The sequence below is a fragment of the Vanacampus margaritifer genome, chromosome 6 (genome assembly GCF_051991255.1).
Source record: "Vanacampus margaritifer isolate UIUO_Vmar chromosome 6, RoL_Vmar_1.0, whole genome shotgun sequence".
Lineage (NCBI taxonomy): Eukaryota > Metazoa > Chordata > Actinopteri > Syngnathiformes > Syngnathidae > Vanacampus > Vanacampus margaritifer.
In genome coordinates, this window is record NC_135437.1 from 20450671 (window position 1) to 20475538 (window position 24868).

Genomic DNA, 24868 nt, shown 5'->3' on the forward strand with positions numbered 1-24868 from the left:
TATGTTCAAAATGGTTATGAAAGTAATGTGCTGTTTGGCAATGCACAATTCTAAGCTTTCATTTTGAAACAGCCCCCGGTTTGTATAGTCTCTTCCTTGTCAACTTGACTTTGCCGGCGGGAGCCTCTCACCTGTTGCGTGTGTGACAGCAGACTCCGCCCACCTGTCTTGTGACGCGCAGCTCGTTTGTTCAAGGATCCAAAGCGGAAGAATCCGGATACAAATACCATAAAGCTCCTCGGGAGATTTATAATACGTAACAGGGAGCCTTTACACAATTCGGCTAATTCAACTCATACGGAGAGAGCGAGAGAGAAATCACTTCACGGTGACCAAGTCCCAAGTCGTCTTTTTACCCCCTATTGTAGTTTATTTTGTAGTGCATATTCAGCTTGTTAAATAAAATGCCTCAAAAACGTTTGAAAGATTTTATGCAACGGACAAACAGATGAGTTTTGGAGTGTACGAACCTGTCTGATAACATTTGTCATGTTCATTTCCTGGATGGGATACGAGTTTATTTATCAAGTGATGCTTGCGATGACAAAAATAAAAAATGACAGCATTAAAAACAATCATAATACCAGACTGTCGACTTAAAAGTTTATCTTTTTTATATACATTCGACTTGTCATTATCAAACCTTGCTTATCCACTAAATATACTTTCAAATCTCTTGCATATATTTCCTTAAATAGCTTTTTCTTTTTTTACATTTATTTGGCACGTGAATTAAAAAGTTAGGTACAAACATGATAAATAGCACAACACTGTATTAAAAGGTGGTTCTAGATGCGGTTGAGGAAGTCCAGATTTAGGCTCGCAGGGATCTGGATTGTCTCCAGCGCCACAGATGAGGGCGAGAAAGAAAGCGTTACAGAAAATATTTTCTTGGCGTCCATCATCAATGTAGATGACTCCTCTCTGTCTTTCAAGATGTCCTATGAGGCCCAAAATGTAACAGGTTAATAATTTGAGGACCGTAAAAGTGCATAACTGCACTCTTGCACATGCATGCATGATTACAACTCACTTTAATGGTTGCTATGAATGTGGTTGTCACGCGCTCTTCAAACTCAATCACTGGCGTGTAGAGCGTCAACACTTTAACAATCTGCGATGAAGAACACATGATGAGCAAAACAAAAGTGATGTTCGACAAGAAAGACGCGATGATGCTGATGATGGACCTGTGCAGTCGTGAGGTCCGTGCACATGTTGCAAATTGCCTGAGCGTCGGCCTCTGTCTTCTTCTTGACCTGCAGCAGCTGCGCGGCCTGTACGAGAGGTTCCAACACTTCTTTGGCGCCGCAGCCGGTCAGGTCCCTCTCCACCAGCCACTCTTCCAACTGCCACACATTGTACCTGACCACAGAGGCAGTGAGGAAACAGGTCAGGGTCTGTGCACATAAAAGGTCAGGCATTAAGTGCAAACTGTTGTCTATATTGTGACCAGAGGTGGGTAGAGCAGCCAAAAATACTGTTGCTTTAGAGTAATATGACTCAAGCAAAAAGTAAAAAGTAGTCCTTCAAATAATTATTTATGAGTAAAAAAAGTACTTGGTGAAAAAACATCAAGTACTGAGTAACTGGTGGGTAAATTCTTGTTTTATTTATTTATTTTTAAAGAAGTCAACCATATCAATAATATCTTATATGTGACCTCACTAGTCTAAACATGACAGTCTGATTAATATTACTTTTGCGTAATATGAATTATGCAGCAAAATCCAGCTGTTTTTATCCATCTCAGGGGGCGGCCATTTTGCCACTTGCTGTCGACTGAAGATGACATCACAGTTGCTCAGGGCTCAGGTAACCACCAATCACAGCTCATCTGTTTTCCCGAAGCTGAGCTGTGATTGGTGGTTACCCGAGACCTGAGCAACTGTGATGTCATCTTCACTCGACAGCTAGTGGCAAAAATGGCCGCCTTATGATATTGATAAAAACTGCTGTATTTTGCTGCTTATCTCATATTCCACAAACGCAATATTAACCAGAAAACCGTATTTTAGACTAGTGGGGCTGCATAGAACATATTATTGTTAATACATTTTTGGGGGGTTGACTTCGCCTTTAAACCGGAGCATGAACGTCAAATAAAATAAAATAAAAATAAGTGTGAAAATTCAGCTATTCATACTGTAAATAAAATCATGAAATAAACAATTTAAAAAAAATTCTAAAATAAATTACGCCAAATTCAGTCCCAAGAAATCCTAAACATCATATACTATTTTCTTTCCACTTGTAAAACTTGGGTACAGCATATAAATAAAAATGTAAAAAAAATAAAATAAAATTTAAGTCTACACACCCCTGTTCAAATGCCAGATTTTTTAACAAAAAAAAGAAGAAAAGGAAACCATTCTACTCTACTTTCCTGTTTAAAATGTCAGTACCACTACCTGATCTGCAGCCCTTTGCTCCATGAGCACATGTCCTTCCTGAGCAGCAGGTGGTTCAAGGTGACAGCGCATATGATATAGAACTGCTGCCGGACCACCTGTCTAATGAGCCCAGAGTCCATCCCATGTTGAATCATGGTGGTGTGCCAGAACCCAAGCTGCTGCAAGAGGACTTCCACCGTAACCTCTTCCTCTGGGGAACTCGGGCTCCTTTTCCTCAGACCTGTCGGTTTGGAGCCGAGAATCCCCTGGATCGTCTCGTGTTCCAACATGCTTGAAACTGCACATGACAAACCCGGTCAGAACCCTTCAGATTGATGCATACATGCCATGTGAGATCTTTGCCGTCACCTATGAGAGGCTGCAGGGTGTCCTCCATGCTTTTGATGAGCTGGCGGTAAATTTGGACGGCTAAGTCAACAAAAACATTCTGGTACTCTGTCAGTTCGAAGTTGGTCAGGCAATGCTCGTTCTGCTTCACAGTGTTGTGCGTCTTGAACGTCTGCAAAAGGAGTTTGGCGGAAAATAGTCAAATGGGCCTTTAGGTCCAACTTAGCAGTCTCATTATAGACTCATGCTTACTTCATCGCCACTGTATTGCCTCAGAGAGTGAAGTAGCCGACTTGTGTTGGATAACCAGAAAGACGAGACGTCAGCATCTTTTCCTCTCTTCTATAGAAACAATACAAACAAAAGAAACAATCACCGGTGGTGGCACATTCAGGCAACAGCACAGCAAATTACCCAAATAGGTTGAACTCTGCTATACTCACAAAAAGTTAAGGGTGCTGGCTTATGGATGACATTTCAGGCTGAAAATGTAACTAAAGATTCTAAATGAACATTAATTGCATTTCATTTGTGTAGAATTGAACTGCAGCATACTAAGAGAAGACTGCCACACTCAACCTATATTCTGTCTTATTTAGGAAAGATGGTCAAAAGTGATGATTATTTTCTTTGTAAAAGCATTATTTTGGGCACAGTGCTTGTATTGCAGCTTATTAGAGTTGCAAACTTATGAGTTCTGTAGTAATGCGTGAGCTTTTGTTAGAGCCTGACTGATTAATTCATCGGCTTACATTAGTTGTATTTCATTTATTTAAATTAGAGATTATAACCGAAGACAAAGATAATGACAATTAAATATCTGCCCTACAAAAAAATTGGCAGGGGGCAAAAAAAAAATCTGCCTATTTTTGCAGATTTTTGTTTCTGTTGTAATGGTTAAAATAATATATATATATATATATATATATATATATATATATATATATATATATATATATATATATATATATATATATATATATATATATATATATATATACACACACATGCATACATACACACACACAAAGTATTTTCTGCCTGTACTGCATAACTTAATTACTGTAAGCATTAACTTATTCACTGCCATTGACAGCTATAGACGACAAAAATTCATTTGAACTTTTTCTATTAGTTTAACATTTTTTTCCACTTTTGTTAACAAGAGTATAAATTCATTTGAACTTTTTCTATTAGTTTAACATTTTTTTCCACTTTTGTTAACAAGAGTATGAAAAACTTAGAAAAAAAATGTATTGTACATTTAGAACAGATATAAAATTTGTGATTGATCGTGAGTTAACTAGTGAAGTCATGCGATTAATTACAAAAAAATGTAATCGCCTGACGCTCTTAATTCTTAATAATCTTTTCTTCTTTCCTTTTTTGTTATTTTTTTAAAAAACATTTTAATATATATATATATATATATATATATATATATATATATATATATATATATATATATATATATATATATATATATATATATTTTTTTTTTTTTTTTTTTAAGAAAAGATTATTACAAATTAGGGGCATCGTTCATAACCGAAAACTGAAAATCGATTCTGAATCGAATCGCAGGCCCAAAAATCGGAATTGAATCGTGAGACATTCAAAGATTCCCACCCCCTATTAATTAGGTGTGCATTGAACGGAACCTGTTTACTTCATACCGAACCTTAATGACTCCTTTGATGCTGGAGAGCACAGAATTGAGCAATGTGCTGGCTCGCTGATCGTCATTAACCCTGTCGGCGTATCGCAGGCACATAAAGATGATGTAAGCAGGAAGGCCAGGAAGGAAGCTAACAGCAACGCCACGGACCTTGAGGTCTGAAATGAACAGTTCCAAGCAACACAATCAGATGCTCTCATTCGAGCATTTTTACAGGTAGCTTGAAACAATCATCAAGATAGGTTTGTCATACCTAAAATCAGACTTTTCACAAGGCGGCTTTCTTCACCCTCTTTGTACTCCAACATTCCTTGGTACTCCCTTTCCTTGCGAGGTATACTCACCGCTGTACCGGGAGATTTTGTCCCAATGGATGTTTTCCTTTGTTGAGCTAGACAGGACCATTAAGAAAAACAGTTAATGCGTGTTAACTGTTGTAGAGCAAAACATCAACATGGACATAAAGTGCTTTGTTTGAATTAATTTTGTGAAATGCATTTTTAACTCATTCACTGCCATTGACGGCTATAGGTGTCAAAAATTCATTTGAACTATTTCTATTAGTTTAACAGTTTTCCCACTTTTGTTAAGAGTATGAAAACCTAGAAATGTTTTTATTATTGTACATTTAGAACAGATATAAAATTTGTGATTAATCGTGAGTTAATTAGTGAAGTCATGCTATTAATTATGATTAAAAAATGTAATCGCCTGACGCCCTTAATTTTTAATAATCTTTTCTTTTTAAAGAAAGATTACATATAAAACAAAAATAATTAAATTATTTTTTTTTTATAAAAAAGAATGAAGATTATTAAAAATTTAGAATTTTTCATAATTAATCCCATGATTTCACAAGCTAACTCCCGATTAATCACAAATTTGATGTCTTTTCTAAATGTACAGTAAAAAAAAATAATTCTAGGTTTTCATACTCTTGTTGACGTCTATAGCCGTCAATGGCAGTGAATGAGTTAATATTTATTATAGAAGGTCCAAAAGTACATTGCTATTATGTGATGACAATTAAATACTGAACTGTGCACCTGAGTAGCATTTCAAAACTGATGAGTGATCGATACACTATAACGTAACTATAAGTTTGATGGGAGTGATTACCTTGAAACTCTTCTACTCTTTTCATGTACAGCTGAAGGTCTTTTTTCAAATTGGCAATAGTCTTGTCTTGTTTGTCCTGTTGCTCCATGAGCTCCTGCAAATATGCAGACATACTGGATTAGAGAAAGGGGAAACACCACTTCCATACACACCCAAGACAACTGTAAAAACCAAAGGAAGAGGAAATACAAATATTTAAATAAGGCTTACTTTTTAGATACTTCTTTTCCTGTTTGTAGATGGACATTACCAACTGTATTTTCTTAGTAAGCATGAGGGAAAAACTGAATGATGCCTGGTAAATGACATTGTGGTTGTAGGTAGAGTTGTAGAACTGTAGTCTGATATTTTGATGACCTTATTTAGCTACATGGACAGTTCCAAAAAACTGTAAACTACAACTGTAGCAATAATCAATGTTTAAAAACTGTCAATACAATCAAAACTGAGCATTCTCACCGCCATAAATTCATAAAAAAAAGATTATTAAAAATTAGAGGGAAGAGGCGATTATTTTTTTTAATTGTAATTAATCACATGACTTCAGTAGTTAACTTGCGATTAATCACAAATTCTATATGTTCTAAATGTACAATAAAAAAATTCTAGGTTTGCATACTCTTAACAAAAGTGAATTTTTTTTTTAAACTATTTTCTTTACTAATTGACATTTATAGCCTTCAACGGCAGTGAATGAATTAAATTCTCTCTCTCTATATATATATATATATATATATATATATATATATATATATATATATATATATATATATATATATATATATATATATATATATATATATATAAATCCGGGGCATCAAGCGATTAAAGTTTGTAATCGTAATTAATCATCGCATGACTTCTCTAGTTAACTCTAATCACAAATTTTATGTACAAAACTAAATGTACAATTTAAAAAAAATCTAGATTTTCAACAAAAGTGGAAAAAATGTTAAACTAATAAAAAATAGTTCAAATGGATTTTTGACGTTTATAGCCGTCAATGGCAGTGAATGAGTTAATTGTGTCCATTGCATGCTATTATTTTCCATACAAGAGTTAACACCGGCATAAAAGGCATTGCGCCAGTTGTGCCAGAGAGTAAACCCACCAGATTTGCACGAGCGAGCCGAGTAATTTCGAGCTCCAGGCCCGCTTCAATGCGAGCGTCTTCAGGCAGGAGCAAAGTCTGATCCAACAGTTTCTGCTGCTGCTCCTTTTCTTGCTTGAGCGTGTTCACCACCTCCAGCAGTTTCTCACACCTTTCACTTTGCTGCCTTTCCAGCTTCTGCATCTGGCACTCCAGAAGCCTAGGATTTTAAGTCATAGCGTCTGGTTACATGGGATGGATTGACACTGTTTCAAGTGACATCATTCAATTTTGTAATTTTTTTTTTTGCTCTTAAGTGGTACAATTCAGATATCCGTCATGCATGGAATTTGATAGCTACAGATCTATACCTAGATCTATATATATCGGATATAATCCGTCAAATTGAATGTGACGTCAACAGTGGTGCATATACAGCCCAGAGAACACAAACATACTTAAAACACTTGCAGTTAATCTTAATTACATCAAAAGTAATGACAATGAAATATCACCAAAATATGTTAAATTGGAAGTTAATTTTCTTTTTTTAATTAACAATAATATGTTCTATGCAGCCCACTCGTCTAAACACGGTATTCTGGTTAATATTGCATTAAAGTAGAATACGAGCTGTTGGCCATTTTGCCACTAGGTGTCGAGTAAAAAATGGCATCGGGGTTGCTCAGGTAACAACCAATCACAGCTCAGCTTCAGAAAACAGGTGAGCTGTGATTGGTCGTTGCCTGAACCCTAAGCAACTTTGATGCGATCTTCAGTCGACAAGCAAGTGGCAAAATGGCCGCCCTCTGAGAAGGATACAAACGGTTGGATTTTGCTACATAACTCCTATTACACAAAAGTAATATTAATCAGAATGTCATGTTTAGACTAGGGAGGTCACATATAACATATTATTGTCAAGAAATGTTTACGGTTGCCTAATCATTGCTATACTACGCTAATAATTGAATAAGCAAAATAATTTGGTTCAATTCAATGTTTATTGAATAATATTGTATAATATTTGTCAAACTAAGATACTTATCAGGATTAAATGAGACCTGCGGTGTAAGTACTTTTTAGTTTGATCATGTTGAACAACAACATCAACAACATCAAAAACACCTGTTGGTCTCCTTCAAGCCCTCGTAAGCCAGCCACAACTCTCCATCCTCATTCAACGTATGGATGTCAGTGGACCTGCCAGGTAAACATCATAAAGGACACTTGATTACAAACATTCAAATGAAGATTAGGAGGTCTGTTTTTTACCTGTCAATATCTTGAAATGAGGGAACATCTCTGAGATCTAAACTCACACCCTCTCCGAGCGCAGAGTCCTGAAGGTGGCAGTTAATAGAAAATATTACCCCAAGATGAAAACCACCAAATTTCAATGGTCGTATTTGAATGTGACCTTGTATTTCATAGCCTCTTGGCGGACTATGTGTGACTGGAGAAGAAGCACTTCCTCTTTTCGCAATTCAAGCTCATCATTAGAAGAGGTGAGTTGTTCCAGCAGTACGTTGTAAGTCGTGGAGCCCACAGCAGGGGGCAGCAGCGCGCTGTTCTCGTCGGTTAAAGACTTGCGCAGCTCACTCAAGTCCAGCTTCAACTTCTTATTCTCAGATTCCAACTCTTGACGCTAAATGAAATCATTTTGTTGACAAAAGCATTACATACTGCAATTGTGCTTTTATTATTATCATTTTAATCTTCTGTTAACAATGTTTGTGTATGACATTCTTTATTTGCCAAACATGTATTCAATATTGTACCTTAAGTGTTTCCAAATCCAATTCTGCTCTGCCGACAGTTATTGCCTCCTCCACATCCTTTGCCCAGAAATAAAAAAAACAGTGAAAAGCAACAAATGTATCACTACTAAAATTATTGAGGACATACCGTGGCTTCTTCCTCTTGGGCCTCCATCTCATCCATCTGCCGCTGTAGCGATTGTTTGTCCCTCTCCAGTTCCCTCACTCTTCTCTGCAGCTTGAGAATAAGTGGCAGGTCTACAGTGGAGGCGGTCTCATCCTGCAGATTAAAGTAGACATCAACCAATATCCATGTCGCCACACTTCAGGCAGTCATTGGGTTTATAGAATTTTCAGCCAGCTAATCTAAATTTAAAACTGAAAAACATGATGAGTTACATAATGTATGTTATTGTCTTGTTTACTACATTACCGCTTTGTCCACTGAGCTGCCCTGTCCATTCGTAGAGCCAATCATTTGACCACATTCAGGCAAGTTACTGGTGTAGTTGGATTCTGATATCTTGAGAGATGACTTGCTTGGACTCTGTCAATGAAAAAAAAAAGTGGACCAAGTTTGGTCCATTGTAGGAAACAAAACATCCACACGTTATATATATATATTTTTTTTAAAGTTGCCTCACCAGCCTAAGCTCCAGTTCCCCTTTCAGGTCTTTATGCAGCTCTTGTAGGTGCAAGTGTTCACTCAGCAGGTTTTGGTACCGGGAACGCTCTTCACTTAACGCTTTCTGTAGTTTTTCAGTGTTTTCTACCTGGGCTTCAATCTCTGACGACATCAGTTGGTTTTTGGTCATTTAGAAACACATTGAAGCTTCAATTTGCATTTTACCTGTGAGCTGTTGTTTTTGTTCCAGGATGAGCTTTTCCTTTTCATCATTCAGCAAACCATTCTTCACATTTAGCTCCTCTAGCGCCTGACAGCAAATGAAGGCAACTCAGAAGATGAAACAAAAAAAATAAACAGTAATAATATTGCTCATACTTGTACTGTTTTTGTTGTGCAAGCTGGCGTACCTTTATAAATGATGAACTTTAATGGCAAGCTACAAAATATTGCTGATTTGTGAAATCCTCAGGCAACATTCTTGTTTATTTCTATTCCTTATTTTAGTGGTAGTAGTGAATTGCTGTTATTATTTTTATTATTATATATATATATATATATACTGTATATAATTATTAAGAAAAGAACACATGCAGCTGTTCTCCATCTAACAAAACGTCATGCAGCCGTAGCAGCAGCACACAGTAGTAGACTCAACACTGACCTTTGGCGACACAAACAACAAAACAAATCCATGAACACATAAAATAATAAAGTAAAAAATAAAAATAAATAAAAAAGGAGGAATCTCACCTGTTGTGTCTGCTCCTTGTAGACGATACTCTGATCTTCCATGACTTCCTTTTCACTACGAGTGTTCTCCAGCTCCCGCTGAAGAAAAGAGAGCTGCTCCATTAGCGAGGGTAGCTTCTCTGCGTTGCTTCTGGCCTTCTGCTGGGATCTCTGAAGGTTTTCTATCGCTTTGCTGTGTCGCTCTCTCTCCATATCTTGGGACTTGGCCGCCGCATTCAGTCTCTCGCTCAGCTCTTTGACGTCTTTGTGCTGGAGGGGGGGGGGGGGGGGGACATGCAAACACATGGTTTGCATGTGATGCGACGGCAACGCCCAGCTACAATGCGTTTTAAGGAAAGTTGTCTGGTTTTCGGCATCCATATCTCACACTTTAACAAAATTCAGGGCGGTAACATGAAACGGGACATGGCAGCTACCACTAATACTAACACCAACATCTATTAATTTCTGCATTCTTAATAATTTCATGCACCTAATTGAGTTAGTATGAGTCATTTCTGCAAATTCCAACACGCATTGAAAGGAATTAGCCTCATAAAAAGGACATAATATAGACACGGGAAGATGAAGGTTGGGACACCGGCTCATTTTCTGAGAAATGCTGAGGCACCTTTGAGCAAGGCATTAAAAACACGATATTGCATTTTATTTTATTTTTATTAACTCATTCGCGGATATAGACGTCAAAAATTCATTTGAACTATTTCTATTAGTTTAACATTTTTTCCACTTTTGTTAACAGGAGTATGAAAACCTAGATTTTTTTGGGGGGGGGATTACAGATATAAAATGTGTGATGAATCGTGAGTTAACTATTGAAGTCATGCGATTAATTACAATAAAAAAATGTAATCGATTTAAATTTTTTAATCGTAATTCATCGCATGACTTCACTAGTTAACTCACAAATTTTATATCTGTTCTAAATGTACAAAAAAAAAATACAGGTTATCATTCTCTTGTTAACAGCAGTATAATTTTTTTTTAACTAATAGAAATAGTTCAAATGAATTTTTGACGTCTATAGCCGTCAATGGCAGTGAATTAGTTAATTTATTTTAATAATATTTATTCATTTTGATTATTATTTAGTTTCATTAAATATATTTAAAGACTGTTCATCTCCCATATTCGCATTATGAATCTAGCCCAGTGACTGATTACAATGACATCCTACATAATACCAACATACCCTGCAACACAATTCTCTCACCTGCTCATCTATCTTATGTTGCAACTGCATAATTTTGTTCTCCATGCCAACGTTGAGATTCTTGAGATGCTCCACAGAGCGCGCCTCAACTTTGAGCTTCTTTAATTCCCTTTTGGCCAGTAGGCGACGCACACAACACTGCAGCAGGATGATGTCTGCCCGAGTACGTTGATAATGCTGCCTGGCCAGCCAGCCTTTCACCCACTTTTGAATGACCAAAGCCTTTTGCTCATACAAAATCTGTAAAGAGATGAAAAGAGAACATAAATGAGTTCATGGCAAGAAGAAGTGCAAAAGGTCACAGTTAAGCCACAGGGAGGTTTTTTATTTTATTTATTTCTTAAAGAGAGACAGATTTAGTTGGCCTCCCTTTTGTAGTTATAAATAAAAAAAATTCACTTTTCTAGAAAGACTTTAATAGAAGATTCTGGAGTGTCTTTGGCAGGTCTTCAGATGACTGTCAGACTTGACTGTCATTTTTAACATAATTAGTTCTTGCTTATATTACCTTATAGTACAGCTTTCTGGCTGCATACGCCCTGAAGAAGCACTGAATGACGACAGCTGCAGAGCGCAGCTTTCGGTAGCGTCTTCTGGCCGCCCACATTCGAGCATTACGTTGAACGACAACAGCTGCTTTTGTCCTCCGCAGAAAATGAACATAACTGAATGGGGGGTGGGGGGGACATTGGTCACGTTTCATGTCAAGTGTATTCTTCTGCTGTTTACGAATCAGTCGGCTCACCAGCGTGCCTGGTGGCCTCGCACGTATCTTTGAATGGTGACGGCAGATTGCTTCATCCTCAGGTATTTTGTTCGTGCCAGCCAACAGCGGATAGTCTTCTGGATGCTGACACATGCCTTTCGTAGCTGCTCAGAACGCAGCTTTTCCAGGTAGGCCACCTGGCCAGCTCTGAAGAAGATCTTGGTTTTACCGAACTGATACTGGTTCTGGTCCTGAGAACAAAACCAGAAAATAGCATAATCAGTATAGACATAGTTACGAGTGAGGTCTTGCCTATAATTTACACCTGGATGAGCGTTTTTAGGAGATTTTGGCAGGTCTGTTTTACATCAGGGAGCACATCCTTTTGCTTCATAAGGACCCGGTAACGACCGAAGAATTCCTGATAGGTCCATCTGCAACATTTGGTATTGTGTATTTAACTCTTTCACTGCCATTGACGGCTATAGACGTAAAAAATTCATTTGAACTATTTCTATTAGTTTAATATTTTTTCTACTTTTGTTAAGAGTATGAAAACCTCTATTTTTTTATTGTACATTTAGAACAGATATAACATTTGTGATTAATTGTGAGTTAACTCATGAAGTCGTGCAATTAATTACAATTTTACGATTTGAATTGTAATTAATCGCATGACTTCATGAGTTAACTCACGATGAACTATTTCTTTTTAGTTTAACATTTTTTCTACTTTTGTTAATTCATTGTGAGTTAATTAGTGAAGTCATGCGATTAATTACAATTCAAAAATTCAATCGCCTGACGCCCTGAATTTTTTATAATCTTTAATTCGCGTCAGGCGATACATTTTTTTAATTGTAGTTAATCGCATGACTTCAATAGTTAACTCACGATTAATCACACATTTTATATCTGTATTTCTAAAAAAAAAAAACTAGGGTTTCATACTCTTGTTAACCAAAGTGGAAAAAAATGTTAAACTAATAGAAATAGTTCAAATGAATTTTGAATGAGTTAACATCTACAGTTTCATTTTCTCAGATGTGCCTGCTGAGATGCTACCTGGATGGGAATCCAGCTGCTGAGATTCGGATCGTTTCCAGGATGCCACATGCTCGTAGTTGCTGCACTGCCCTCAAAGGGTCCAAGCTTCATTAAATAGAACACAGTAATCAAACCAGAGTGATGCCAGTGAAATCATTATCTTCTCCTTTACCTGAATGGCACTTTATGGTCGTTTGGTTTAATGCACCGTACATAGTGAGGAGTCGTAGCATTAAGCGTGTCCATCAGCAAATGTAGAGACTGTCGAAACTGTACAACAGAGGTGATAAACATTAAATAAAATGAAAGAAGGCAGACATAAACATCACAGTCATTATAAAAATTATTATATTTTGCCAAACAAAAAGAGAGAGGGATTGTGATTGAGCTTTATTATAAAAGTTAAAATTGTACTGTTAACCCAATTTCTGACCTCACCTGCAGTCCCGTCGTCTTCTTATTACTTCTGTGTGACTGACCAGATCTTCTCGTAATGCTGGCAGAACTTGTTGCCTTCTCAATACCCACAAAGAGCTTCAGCAAGAAATCAAACTGAGAACAAAAGTAAGAAGTCGTTTATGTCAGTCGCCACAGGGTGGCAGTGTTGGCTTTACACCACAACATGAATTGGAATGCGTTGCTGCATTTCCTCTAATAGTGCTGGCACAACAATTCCAGGGTGTGCGTGCATTATAACATCAAGTATGAATTTCCAACTGGATTCTAAGTTGAATGGGTGCTGACAATGACTTCCTTTATGACTATAAAAGGGAATTCTTCTATTGTACACAACAAGCGGTGGCCACACGTTTTCACCTTGCTCTTTTGTAACACGTATATTTGCTCCTCATTGACTGTGTCCTTGTTTTTCTCCAGGAAACCCTCACACTGGTACTCCACCTGGGAACAAAGTTATGGGGGGAAAACATGAGCAATGGTCATAATAATCATGCTGAAGCTAGCTGACTAAACTGTGTTGCTAACAGTACAACTGAATGTGGTGTAAAAGAAGTTCATGTTGGCATTGGCATTAAAACCAATGAGAACATTTGAGTCACCCATGCTTCCATTCCAACACTGCTTGTTCTGCAAAGGGAAATGATGCAGTGCATGGAACATATTCTAATGACATGAGCTTGTGTTTTTCCTGGTGGCAAGAGCATGCACTATGCATGGATGAGAATAAACCAAGATTTAAAGTGCTTTTTAAAAAAGGGAAAAAAAAATGCTGTCTTTTTTTTTTTAAATACCAAAACTTAAGCATTATCTACCTTGTCTGCAAAGTGGTGGATGATGAAAGCTCTGTTCGATAACCTCGGTTTATCAAAGTGAGCGTTCTGCTTCAACAGGTTGTTGTACATTTTCTGACACCATGTGCCATCGGAGCCTTGTGGCATCTATAGAAACACGAAGAATTGGCACATTAGCCACTGCCTTTTACTCAAAACAACATGGGAGGCTCAGCCTGTGGAAAGTTGTGGAAACCACTTGCAGATCTAAACAGCTTGAATGAGGTAAAGGTTCGTTTGAAGATTCTTAATAGCACAGCACAATACATTAGAATCTGAAGATGTTACATTGATATTTTAATATTAAATTTAAACTGCTGCTAAATTTTGGAAATCAGACAAAATAAATTCATATTCTGCATACACAATGGAAATTCTAAAAATAAATCTCCCATTATAAAAGTAGAGGATCTTTGTAACACACAGATTTCAATGACAATGTTTGGATTCTCACTAAATTGGTACCATCCATCATTAAAAACCAAAAAACAGAATTATACAATATGTCATGTAATGCACAAACAAGCAAACCATTGACAACCCAAAAAATATCATCTCCTTGGCGGTAAATTGTAAGCGTTTTACTTTGCACTCCTCATCCAGAAGGTCCAGGATGCCCAACTTTGCCTCGATGAGATTGATGCATGGCTGGTTGTCATAGAAGTCAATCAGGGTCCATGGAATCTCCTCTTTCATGTACTCTTCTTGTTCCAGTTTGAAGACATGCTGGAGGCACAGACGGCGACTTGTGTTTCACACGCAATATTATGACTAGGAAAATAAAGCCTGCAGATCAATAAACATACCAGGTTGAACTGCTGCTGGAGCTTCTCATTGGCGTAGTTGATGCAAAACTGTTCAAAGCTATTGGTATCAAAGGTTTCAAACCTAGGGAAAAGAATAAATGGAAATGTGGAAAAAGTCGAATAAAAGGACAAAATAAAACAAAGAAGAGCTACAACAGGATGATAACAACATACCCATAAATATCCAAAACGCCAATAAATGAGTGTTGTTTAACTACCGATTTGAGCACATTATTTATACGGCCAACAATCCAACTGAAGAGGCGGGCATAAATGTGCTTGGCGAGTGCATCTCGGCCATTGACCGCACTGGTCTTGGAGACCCCCTTGACGTATGTTTCTGTGGTGGTCTGGAGTTTCCTGTGGCAGAGCCAGTGGGCCATCTCTTCACAGGGCACCCCCATCAACTCACAGAACACCAGCAAGTGGAGATTGTCTGGCTGAGAGCAAATAAAGTCAAAACAGAAGCAACAGCACTTTGTAACCTCCACTCTTGTGTTTTTGTTTACCGAAATGCTGCTTCTGTCCCCGGAATGATCGTTCACCACCACATTGCTAAGATGAAGAATAGCTGCCAGAATCTGGTAGATTTCCATCTGATGGCTTTCACTGACTCCTAAAAGGGAGTGGAAATGTTTCATTTTTTTTTTGTACAGAAACACTGTCAGCAATTCAAACTAAAACAGTAAAAAAAAAAAAAATAGTGCGTGCACATTGACAGATCTCATTTGCAACCAACATGCGTGGGAATATTTTGCCACAGTACGCCACAGAAAATGTTGATTTTAAAAGGAAACAACGGGATGTACTTTACGCACACAAACTAACACTCACCTAATAGTGAAAACGCTCTCCTTGTGTTGCACAAATCTTTGACATCATCCACTCCATCAATAACTGGATTGTGACCCTGGTTAGTGTAGTGGAAATCATCTGCATCACCTTGATGGAGTAGACAAATCAGTCATACCATTTGCAAATCATGAATAAATCAATATATTTTTACATTCGACTTACCTAATTTGAAGGGTTTAAACTCTGGTAAATGTGAGGAGGCACAAAGCTGATAAAATATATGATAGTTCCTTTCTCCATGGGCCTGAAGGTAAAGCAGACACATGTAATTACAGCATATTAATTCATGTTGCAGAAAAGAAAAATATATAAAGAAGGAATGTACGTCATTATAAACATGGAATGTACCTGAAAAACAACTCTTGACTTTTCCAGTAAATATGTCCTCATGTGAGCCCCAATGATACGATGCTTCTTGTCAAACCCGATCTCAATGTACTTCCCAAAACGACTGCTGTTGTCATTCCTCGTCGTTTTGGCATTCCCAAGAGCCTGAAAGTAATACAATTTGCAAAGTATGAGTCTCTTATTGAATCTGATAGACTGTGACAATGTACCTAATAGTATTTGACAATGGTCTATATAAATTCATGTATTCTGTGGTATCAAACATCACCTCCATGATGGGATTGGAGGCCAGTACTCTCTCCTCAATATCAGCCTCACCAGAGGAGCCGCTGACCGTAGCAAAGTAACGCATAGCATACTTGGCGGAGACGGTTTTGCCAGCTCCTGATTCACCGCTCACTACAATGGACTGGTTCTGTTGATCTCTGCATGAAAATGCGAGACAGATTTGAAGCGATAAGACTAATCCTCAGGTGGTACTAAATCCAACGATTCTATCTGAAGCACACCTGGCCATCTGCTTGTACGCTTCCTCAGCCACTGCAAATATATGGGGGTCCATGTCGGCCATGTTCTGCCCGCGGTAGGCATGGATGATGTCGGCTTCATAGATGGGCAGACTCTCGTATGGGTTGACGGCAACAAGAACAATGCCTGTTTATTGCAGACAAGATCTCAGTGAGTCTAAATGACAATAATCCACATTTGAATGATCATTCTAAGCATTACTTTATGACCATTTGAGATCCAATACATCTCAAAAGGTATACCTCTCTGACTGTGATCTAAACGGAGCTTTATTTGTTTATAAACTAGTTGCCGTACAATGTTAATAAATGTATGTGTGCTCCTTTAAGAGCAACCTGCCCTACAGTACTTGTCATACATACAGTGAGCAAAACTCCAAAGTCTACAGTGACAGAGATAGTGTGAGTCAAACCAGATGACGCTCATTACCACAGTATGTGTAAATCAGCCTGGAGTCGATGAAGCGCACTTTGATGTTGTGTAAAACCGCCGGTTCATTGAGGTAGCTGAGAGCCGTCAGGTCGTTTTCCCCCACCAGGATGTTGGGGTTCCTTAGTGGTGGAAGATGGTTTGTTCTGGGGTCTATTTGGTATTCCGCCTCCTATAAAACACAAGACATCAACTTTGGAGCAAGTCAGAACTGAAAATAGTGGTCAAAGGATTATTAAACTCAACATAAAACAGGGTGATTTTTAACTACCAAGCAATTTTCTTGTGCAAGATAACTTTGCCTCAAGTCACTCCACCTGCATGCCCCAACTCAGCCCAAATTCCTTCAACCAATGTGTTCAATGTCTGCCCTGCTCTTGTAAAGCTTCTATGGTGCATGCAGTTTTTACACTTTGTTCATTACTCTCACAAGTGAATATAGACGTGAACACACCCAGTTGATATAAAACAAAAAAAGTTTAAATGTTTTTTTTAGTTTTTGAAAATGCATATTGTGCATAAATACAATGGTTTAAAGAGATGCTTTTGCAATTTTTACAATTTGTAGGAAGTTGTCCTAGCTTACTTAAAAAAAAAAAAAATTAAAAAAACCTTCCGCTAATCAAATTGATGCTTCAATACACCATAAATACACCAATAATTTATTTATTTTTTTAACAGGGGTGTGTTAATTTTCTGTATACACTCCATTGTCCGATGTGACTTACAGTGCCATTGTCCAGCAGTAGAAATAACGTCTGGTTGCCAGGAGTGTAATCTTTGACTAGCTTTGCTGACTTCCACACTTCCACGGCGTCCGGGAGCCACACACGGGCATGCTGGTGGACAAGGGTGGGAGAAACCACACATAACCATCCAACCTTAAATCCACTTACAGAGTACATATAAAAACAGCTAATACCAGAATGCATGGAGCTTCTAAAGTACAGTATAAGGATTTACGACTGAATCATGTTATTATGACAAATTTGCATGTAGGTCAAAACACATAATAGCCGACTCACTAACAACAAACAAACAAAATCAGATATTTGAGTAAGACTAGAGTTCAAGTAGAAGTACTTATTTAATTCCTGCATTTGAATAATAAAAATAGAAGTGTAAGGACAAATGTTAAATGTTTTTTTTGCTAATCTCCTCCTACACTTGTATTAGAGCATCGGTCAACTCCTGAACAGTCTGTGGTGCTCCGTTGCATTGGTGGATGGAATGTCATGATGTCCCAGATGTGCTCAATTGGATTAAGGTCTGGGGGACGGGCAGCCCTGTCCATAACGTAACCCCTTCCACATCTCCTAGTGATCCTGGTCTGTTTCCTGGTATGGTATCTTCGACCATGTTCTTGACACTGTGATGGGAGACAAAGCAAACCTTCTTCTTGCCTTGGCATTAACGTGCCATTCTTCTGGCAAATTTAAAAAGTGTCCACCCCAAAATATCAGCCGTAATGGATGAGGACAGAAAACCCCTGGCCAATGCTGAATCGTGGTCTTGATAACTCTCATTTCCACTTTGCTTGTTCCATTTGCACAACAGCAGGTGAAACTGGTTCACAATCAGTATTGCTGCCTCACTGCACAGGCTATCATAAGTGTGACTTGGTGCTTCATTGGTTAATGTTATTATTTTTAGATAGTTTTAAGTTAACTTAATGCGCCCCGCTCGTAACCTAGAAACATGAATGTCAGTACCGTCGTAAGCAGAGAACATATCACTGCACTAGATGCTTGAAATGAGAACACTCAACCGAGTATAACGTTCCACAAGTGTTATTTTAAGTGTCCGACAGATAAATATAAAGGGGAGAATAACTTAATATCCCCGTCTGCATTTAGGAGACAAGGGGGTTTCAAGCAAAGCACAGAGAAGCCAGTTGAGTAATAAATGTAGAAAAAATAAGCTTACCTTGGTATAAAGCTCTGGACTTGCCATGACGGAAAGCAAAAATGAAAAGCCAATCCTCAAACTTCTCTCCGAGCAGCAAAGTAGCTTCCGCTTGTAAAGACACAGCCAAGGCAGCCTTCACCATGAAAGTAAGTGGTTAGGCTGAAAGGGAGATTGTATCTGTAGCGAGTAGAAATTCAACATACAATGCAGTTAAAAGTGGTCAATAAATGTAGCAATTTCGGGCAAATTGGCTTAAGGTAGTGCCCATCAAAATGTACACAGCTCCAGACATCTTTAAATTTGAATACAATACTAGAACATGTCAATCCCACTATTAAAATCCCACAGAAGACAGGATTTCGCACAGGTAGTTAGGTCAGAGTTGTGCAATTCAATATCATCGCCCAATGAACTTGACGCTAAATCGCAGGTTAAGATATCATCGTTGCACATTAGAAACAAAAACGCAACTGGAGCGCCCCTTGGTGGCCAAGAGGAGAACTTAACACCACAAAAGGCCCTAAAAGCCTAAAAAGTAACCTACGAATTGTGCGCTCCAGGTGGCGGAGTGGAACCACCACTTACCTTCGGTGCAGGTTGGCGCGAGTTCGCCAGACCATATATCTGTGTGAGTGCACCAAAATAAAACAAAAAAAAGCACATTGTGAATGTAAACCGCACCAAAAAAAAAAAAGTCCACATTTGGTCCAGACCAAACATGCATATTAAGTGACATTTCCGGTCTGAATAAACCAATAGTTCGTAGTAAATGTTATCTCAGAGCAGGGCTCGGCTGTCTCTAAATGGGGGGCATTTTGACCCTAAAACCCTCTGAGAAAATTTTCATCTACCAGTGCAAACAGTAGGTTTGCAGATTTTTGTTTTTAATCATTATTATTCTTGAACAACGTTTTTGCTGTCATACTTCTGCCCCACACTTCAGCCCAATAGGGTATATGCCACGGAGGAGGCGGGATTTCCAACTTCCTGGTTTTCACACACCAGCTTTGTTTCCGTTTCCTGTTTGCGACATGTGGGCCTCGTCCCAGTTCTTGCGCTTCTGCCTTTGTGCCCCTCGGTTGCGCGTTCCCGTCAACTGGTGCGAGTGTATAGTGTGTCTGTCTAGGTTGTCCGAAGCATTTCAGAGAGTTGAGACGCCCTGCGCGATGTGCAAGTGTTGGAACGCGGCCATCAGTGGCCGGAAACTACGCTGATGTGTGAAACGCGGAAGTCGGAAGTCCGTGGCATCTACCCCATTATCCAGAGGTGGGCAATCTCGGCCCTCGAGGGCTGGAGTCCTGCAGGTTTTGGAGGTTTCTCACTTCCAACACAAGCTGATTCCAATCAACAGGATCGTTATTAGGCTTATGCAGAGCTTGATGAGCTGATCATATATCAGCTGTGTTGGAGAAGGGCAACATGTAAAACCTGCAGGACTCCGGCCCTCGATGCCCACCTCTGTAGCTAAAGCATACAGAAGGCATGCAGCCTCTAAACTGCAGCAAACGGTTGAATCAATGGTAGTTATTCTAAAAACGACCAGCAGGTGGCAGCAGAGTATAATAGATCAAACAAGCTGTTTCCCCACATTTTAAAACAGATTTGTAAGAAATGATGAAATTTAGCGATATTCTAATGCTAATTGCAAAACGGAAAAAAATAGAAGTATATTTTTTCTCCTGATGAAAGAAGAGACTAATCTTTCTTTTTATAGCAATAGAACACAATATTGTGTGGCCCTTGCAAAATCAGTAAAAATCCAGTAAAACAGCCGAGAGCGAAGGGGATTGCTTCAGTGAAAATGGCTGGGAGTGAGTGAGTTAATGGTCAAAGTTTTTTTCTATACCACATTTCATACACAAGGCAACTCAATTTGCTTTAAAGCATCAACAAACAAAGCAGAGAAAACAAAATTTGCACACCAAAAAAAAAAAAAAAAAAAACATACATTGACAATGCTAAAACACGTTAATATAAAAAAACAATATTTAAAAATATTTAAGAGTAAAGAAATAAGTTTTTTTCTAAACTAATTAAAAGAAACAATATTTAAAAATGTTTAGAAGACCTTAATCAAAGATTTGAAACTTTCTATATTTAGGACCCAAACCATTTGGTGATTTATAGACCAGTAGCAGAATTTTAAAATATCTTCTAGATCTATATAAAATGAAAAAACACAAAAACTTATTGGTAGAGATCCGTTTCTCAGGTGGGGCGTGTGTTTGGGGGAGGACTCTGTGTGGTGTCTTTAAAGGCAGGCAGTGCGTGACTTCGACGCTCAATTCCACTATCTACCGAGCAAGAAATAAAGAGGAAAAAAAGGTAAGGGTGTGATTCACTGCTGTTGAACTGTCATTCTTAGCAATAGCTAAATGAATAATACAACCACCGGTCATCAGATTGACTATGTGGATGTTCAAATTCAATTTTTTATTTTTATTTTTCTGTCTGTTGGAACTCCTCATTCTTAAATTGAGAAGTTGCATGAAACTGGCCCCAGCCCGCAAAATCTGATCGGGGGCAAATACTTTTCCTGAAATTGTTTCATTTGTGCTGGTTTGTGTCTTTTAAACTGGACTTGGTTGCGGGTTGGCGTTGGCTGTTTGGCATGGATCGATTTCTGTAACATCTTTTCGAACATACTCATTGTCAATTTATTGTCTAGAATGCAGTTCACGGATGTGTGTTAAGTGTCTGCGTGTTTTTTTCATATATGATTACATAAAGTTTCCTCCCTAACCAAGCAATCCTTTTTATATACAATAAGACCTGGCTTAGTGGTTGTGGTAAGAGGTTGTTGGTTCGATCCCAGACCCTTGTGACTTGTTACTGTAACTTAATGAGTTGTTTTTACATACTTAAAATTCTCAACTCATTAAGATTGTAGAAAGCAAAACCAATTCTGATGTTTGTACTGAATGGAGTGTGTCTAACATTTATTTATGTTTATGCAATGATGGATCAGTTTTCACTTAAAAACTAAGATGCATGCAAATTGTTACCTCTTTTTTTTTTTTAAGTTGAGTTAGCATTTGAGTTTTTTAATGCATGAGTGTAGCTGTCTGTCGGACATGTTTGTTTTTCAAACAAAGCTTCTCTCATTCATTCCAATTAAAAGGGGCAGTAGGTGGTCTACTGTTTGCCCACCTTTAACATTTCCTACATTGAAAAAAAACTTCTGCAGCAAAGTAACCGGTTAATTAATGATAATGTGTTGGTATTGAGTAGTAAGGAGAAACCTGAAGTCATTTTAATCTCTATTCATGGAAATTACATCCACAGTTTTATTATTATTATTTTTATTTACAGTGCAAATGACCTATAGCTTGTCTTCTTTCTCTTTTGACCAACAAAAGGCGGTATATAGTGCAGTATACCTTTCAGGTGAAAATCTCATCAAAGGAGTTGGTGCACGTGAACTGACGGCTGAGTCTCTAATTGGCTGAAAAGTTTGGGCTCATTTCTCTTCTCTCCAAAACAATCTACGCCTGACAAGTTTCACTCCACGTAAGACAGCACCACATTTGTGATTACGCCAGCCGGGATTGCTTACTTGGATTTCAATATCATTGGATTTTCGTGTGATTTTTTTTTTTTTACAGCATGGACAAGATTGTGATGAGAAGCTTTTTGGGGCTCAGCCTGCTGGGCGCGTCAGGCATCTTATACGCTACGATAGACGGCAAATGGATTAGTCTGTGCGAGTTGGGCCTGAACTGTAAATATAAAAAAGTAGAAAAGTCCGTAGGCCCATGGGGGGCCTGCGTGTACATTGTCGATGATAACAACTTTAGCCTTTGCTCAGCCTCAGACCCCATCGTCCAAGACCCGATTGGTAAGAATAATACAATTTTAAAAATCACATTGATAAAAAGTTAAAAAAATCTGTTTAATATTGTTTTTCTTTTCCTTTTTAAGTGCAATATTATATGAATTTGAGTTTCACTCACATTTCTGTTTTGCAGACAATATTCCGATCACGAGTAGCCTGATGGTCACAAGCTCTGTGGTGGGTCTGGTCGCCCTGGCGATTGCTGTTACGGTCCGTCTGTGCACCTTCCTAGGCTTCTTCACCGGCGGTTTCAAGAAGGACCTCGCTGTTGGCATTGGCGGATTCCTCATGATCATCTCCGGTAAGCGCCTTTGTGACCTGTTGATGCCAATTTCCTCTCCTTCATGCAAACTTTAACAACCTGCAACTCACTGAACACAACATGAAGCTCCAGGATTTTCCCAAAGTCCACAAATGACAGTTACAATTTCCCAAATAAGCCACTAAAACAAGTGCTGCAAACCCACAATATTATTTAACGATGAAAATAATTGAGACATGAACACAATTCTTTTTTGTCTCAAAACATCACCACAATTGACTTGAAAGGAAAATGAGCAAAATCTGCTTTAACTGAAGATATTTGAAGTAGACAAAAGTAATTTTAAAAATTTGTAAAAATTGGCTGATTATTCTGCAGATTTTTTTTGGGGGGGGGGTGATGTTTAAATGCTATGGCAATGCCATTTTATTCATTGTTTCATTCAAAAAAAATAATTGTTGTCTTTTATGGATCCCATTAACACTGCCATTGACGGCTATAGACGTCAAAAATGTATTTGAACTATTTCTATTTACCATTTTTTCTACTTTTGTTAACAAGAGTATGAAAGCCTAGGAAAAAAAATACTGTACATTTAGAACAGATATAAAAATGTGTGATTAATCGTGAGTTAACTATTAAAGTCATGTAGTTAATTACAATCAAAAATTTAAATCGCCTGACACGGTTTAAAAAAAAAAGAGAAAAGATTATTAAAAAATTAGGGGCGTCAGGCGATTACATTTTTTAATCGTAATTAATCGCGTGACTTCACTAGTTAACTCACTAATTGTATCTGTTTGAGATGAACAATTAAAAAACATCTAGGTTTTCCTACTCTTGTGAACTAAAATGAAAAAAAAAGTTAAACTAATAGAAATAGTTCAAATGATTAGCTTTTGCACTTTGCAAGAACTAATGAGGATCCAGAAACCAATAAACCTGGTGATGCCATGGCGTCATTTCACTATGTTTGTTCTTGTTTCTGGTCAGGGCTGTTCGGGCTCATTGTCACCGCGTGGATCTCCACTGTCATGTGCGGGAGGGAAGAGCCGATGACCATCAAGCCCCCACTGTATATCGCCTGGGTGGGCGTTTCCTTGTCACTTTTGGGCGGTATCATCCTGACCTCCTACTCCTTGTGGAAGGAGTGCTGCCCACGCCAGGTCGAGCCCTCCGTCAACATGGAGATGGTTGATCCAGCCATACCAGCTTACAAAAAAATGATTCCGTGATTTCCTTGGAAGCGTCCTGAGAGGGTGTGGCCTTCAGACCCCCTCCCTGTGGACTGACACAAGATTTGAATCATCAACTTTTGTTTGTTTTCCATCTATGAAATTGCACAAATGTTGAGAGTCACACAGCCAAAGCATCAAATCAAAAAACATGTTTTTGTGTTAATTGTTTGCAGACATCGATTAAATTAGATAGTTTTTGCATATAGCTGCCATTCATATTTTTTTTTTCAAAAATCGGTATTATTGGTAAATTGATACTTTGTGTTTTTATATATATATATATATATATATATATATATATATATATATATATAACAAATTATTGAGCAATCAAAAATGTTGAAACTGGCTTGCTTTCATTGATAAAATTATTTCTTTTGGGCTATGTATTATTTGTATGCACTCTTGTTTTGATTTTCAATAAACTTTTACTGAGGAGAAACTTTTATGGAATGTAATTTCTGGATTCATATTGACAATTTATCAAGGACTCACAAAAGTCCAATTTCAAACATAAAAACTGGCAGTTGACAGTAAGAGACAAAATGGCTGCCCCTAGGTGGATTTGCTGCTTAATTCATATTCCACAAATGCAATCGTAATCATAATGCAATGTTTAGAATAGTGGGGGCACATTG

General features: G+C 38.0%; 2 protein-coding genes across 3 annotated transcripts; one reads left to right on the forward strand and one right to left on the reverse strand.

Annotated features, from left to right (window-relative positions):
• Positions 1 to 596: 596 nt before the first annotated feature.
• On the reverse strand, positions 597 to 24281 carry LOC144053091 (unconventional myosin-Va-like). 2 transcript variants are annotated; one of them, XM_077567137.1, is made up of 42 exons: positions 22849 to 24281; positions 18914 to 19072; positions 18153 to 18356; positions 17716 to 17826; positions 16988 to 17159; positions 16540 to 16684; positions 16299 to 16455; positions 16031 to 16174; positions 15845 to 15926; positions 15662 to 15769; positions 15337 to 15443; positions 15002 to 15267; positions 14828 to 14909; positions 14607 to 14747; positions 14004 to 14129; positions 13549 to 13632; positions 13171 to 13284; positions 12905 to 13002; positions 12751 to 12837; positions 12011 to 12119; positions 11725 to 11936; positions 11488 to 11644; positions 10980 to 11219; positions 9767 to 10015; positions 9239 to 9323; positions 9033 to 9175; positions 8822 to 8935; positions 8537 to 8668; positions 8410 to 8466; positions 8049 to 8276; positions 7904 to 7971; positions 7757 to 7831; positions 6650 to 6848; positions 5539 to 5632; positions 4673 to 4810; positions 4423 to 4577; positions 2994 to 3083; positions 2763 to 2913; positions 2412 to 2691; positions 1191 to 1365; positions 1034 to 1114; positions 597 to 941 (listed from the first exon to the last, which is right to left on the reverse strand). In XM_077567137.1, exons 2-42 carry the CDS (start codon positions 18938 to 18940, stop codon positions 789 to 791), a joined length of 5640 nt encoding a protein of 1879 aa, XP_077423263.1. In that variant the 5' UTR covers positions 18941 to 19072; positions 22849 to 24281; the 3' UTR covers positions 597 to 788. The 2 variants fall into 2 exon arrangements, with proteins under 2 accessions (XP_077423263.1, XP_077423264.1); XM_077567138.1 differs by lacking the exon at positions 18153 to 18356 and having other exon boundaries at positions 22849 to 24280.
• On the forward strand, positions 21157 to 24672 carry LOC144053095 (claudin-7-like). Its single transcript, XM_077567143.1, has 5 exons — positions 21157 to 21220; positions 22255 to 22405; positions 22501 to 22733; positions 22864 to 23031; positions 23986 to 24672. Exons 3-5 carry the CDS (start codon positions 22502 to 22504, stop codon positions 24225 to 24227), a joined length of 642 nt encoding a protein of 213 aa, XP_077423269.1. The 5' UTR covers positions 21157 to 21220; positions 22255 to 22405; position 22501; the 3' UTR covers positions 24228 to 24672.
• Positions 24673 to 24868: the final 196 nt, after the last annotated feature.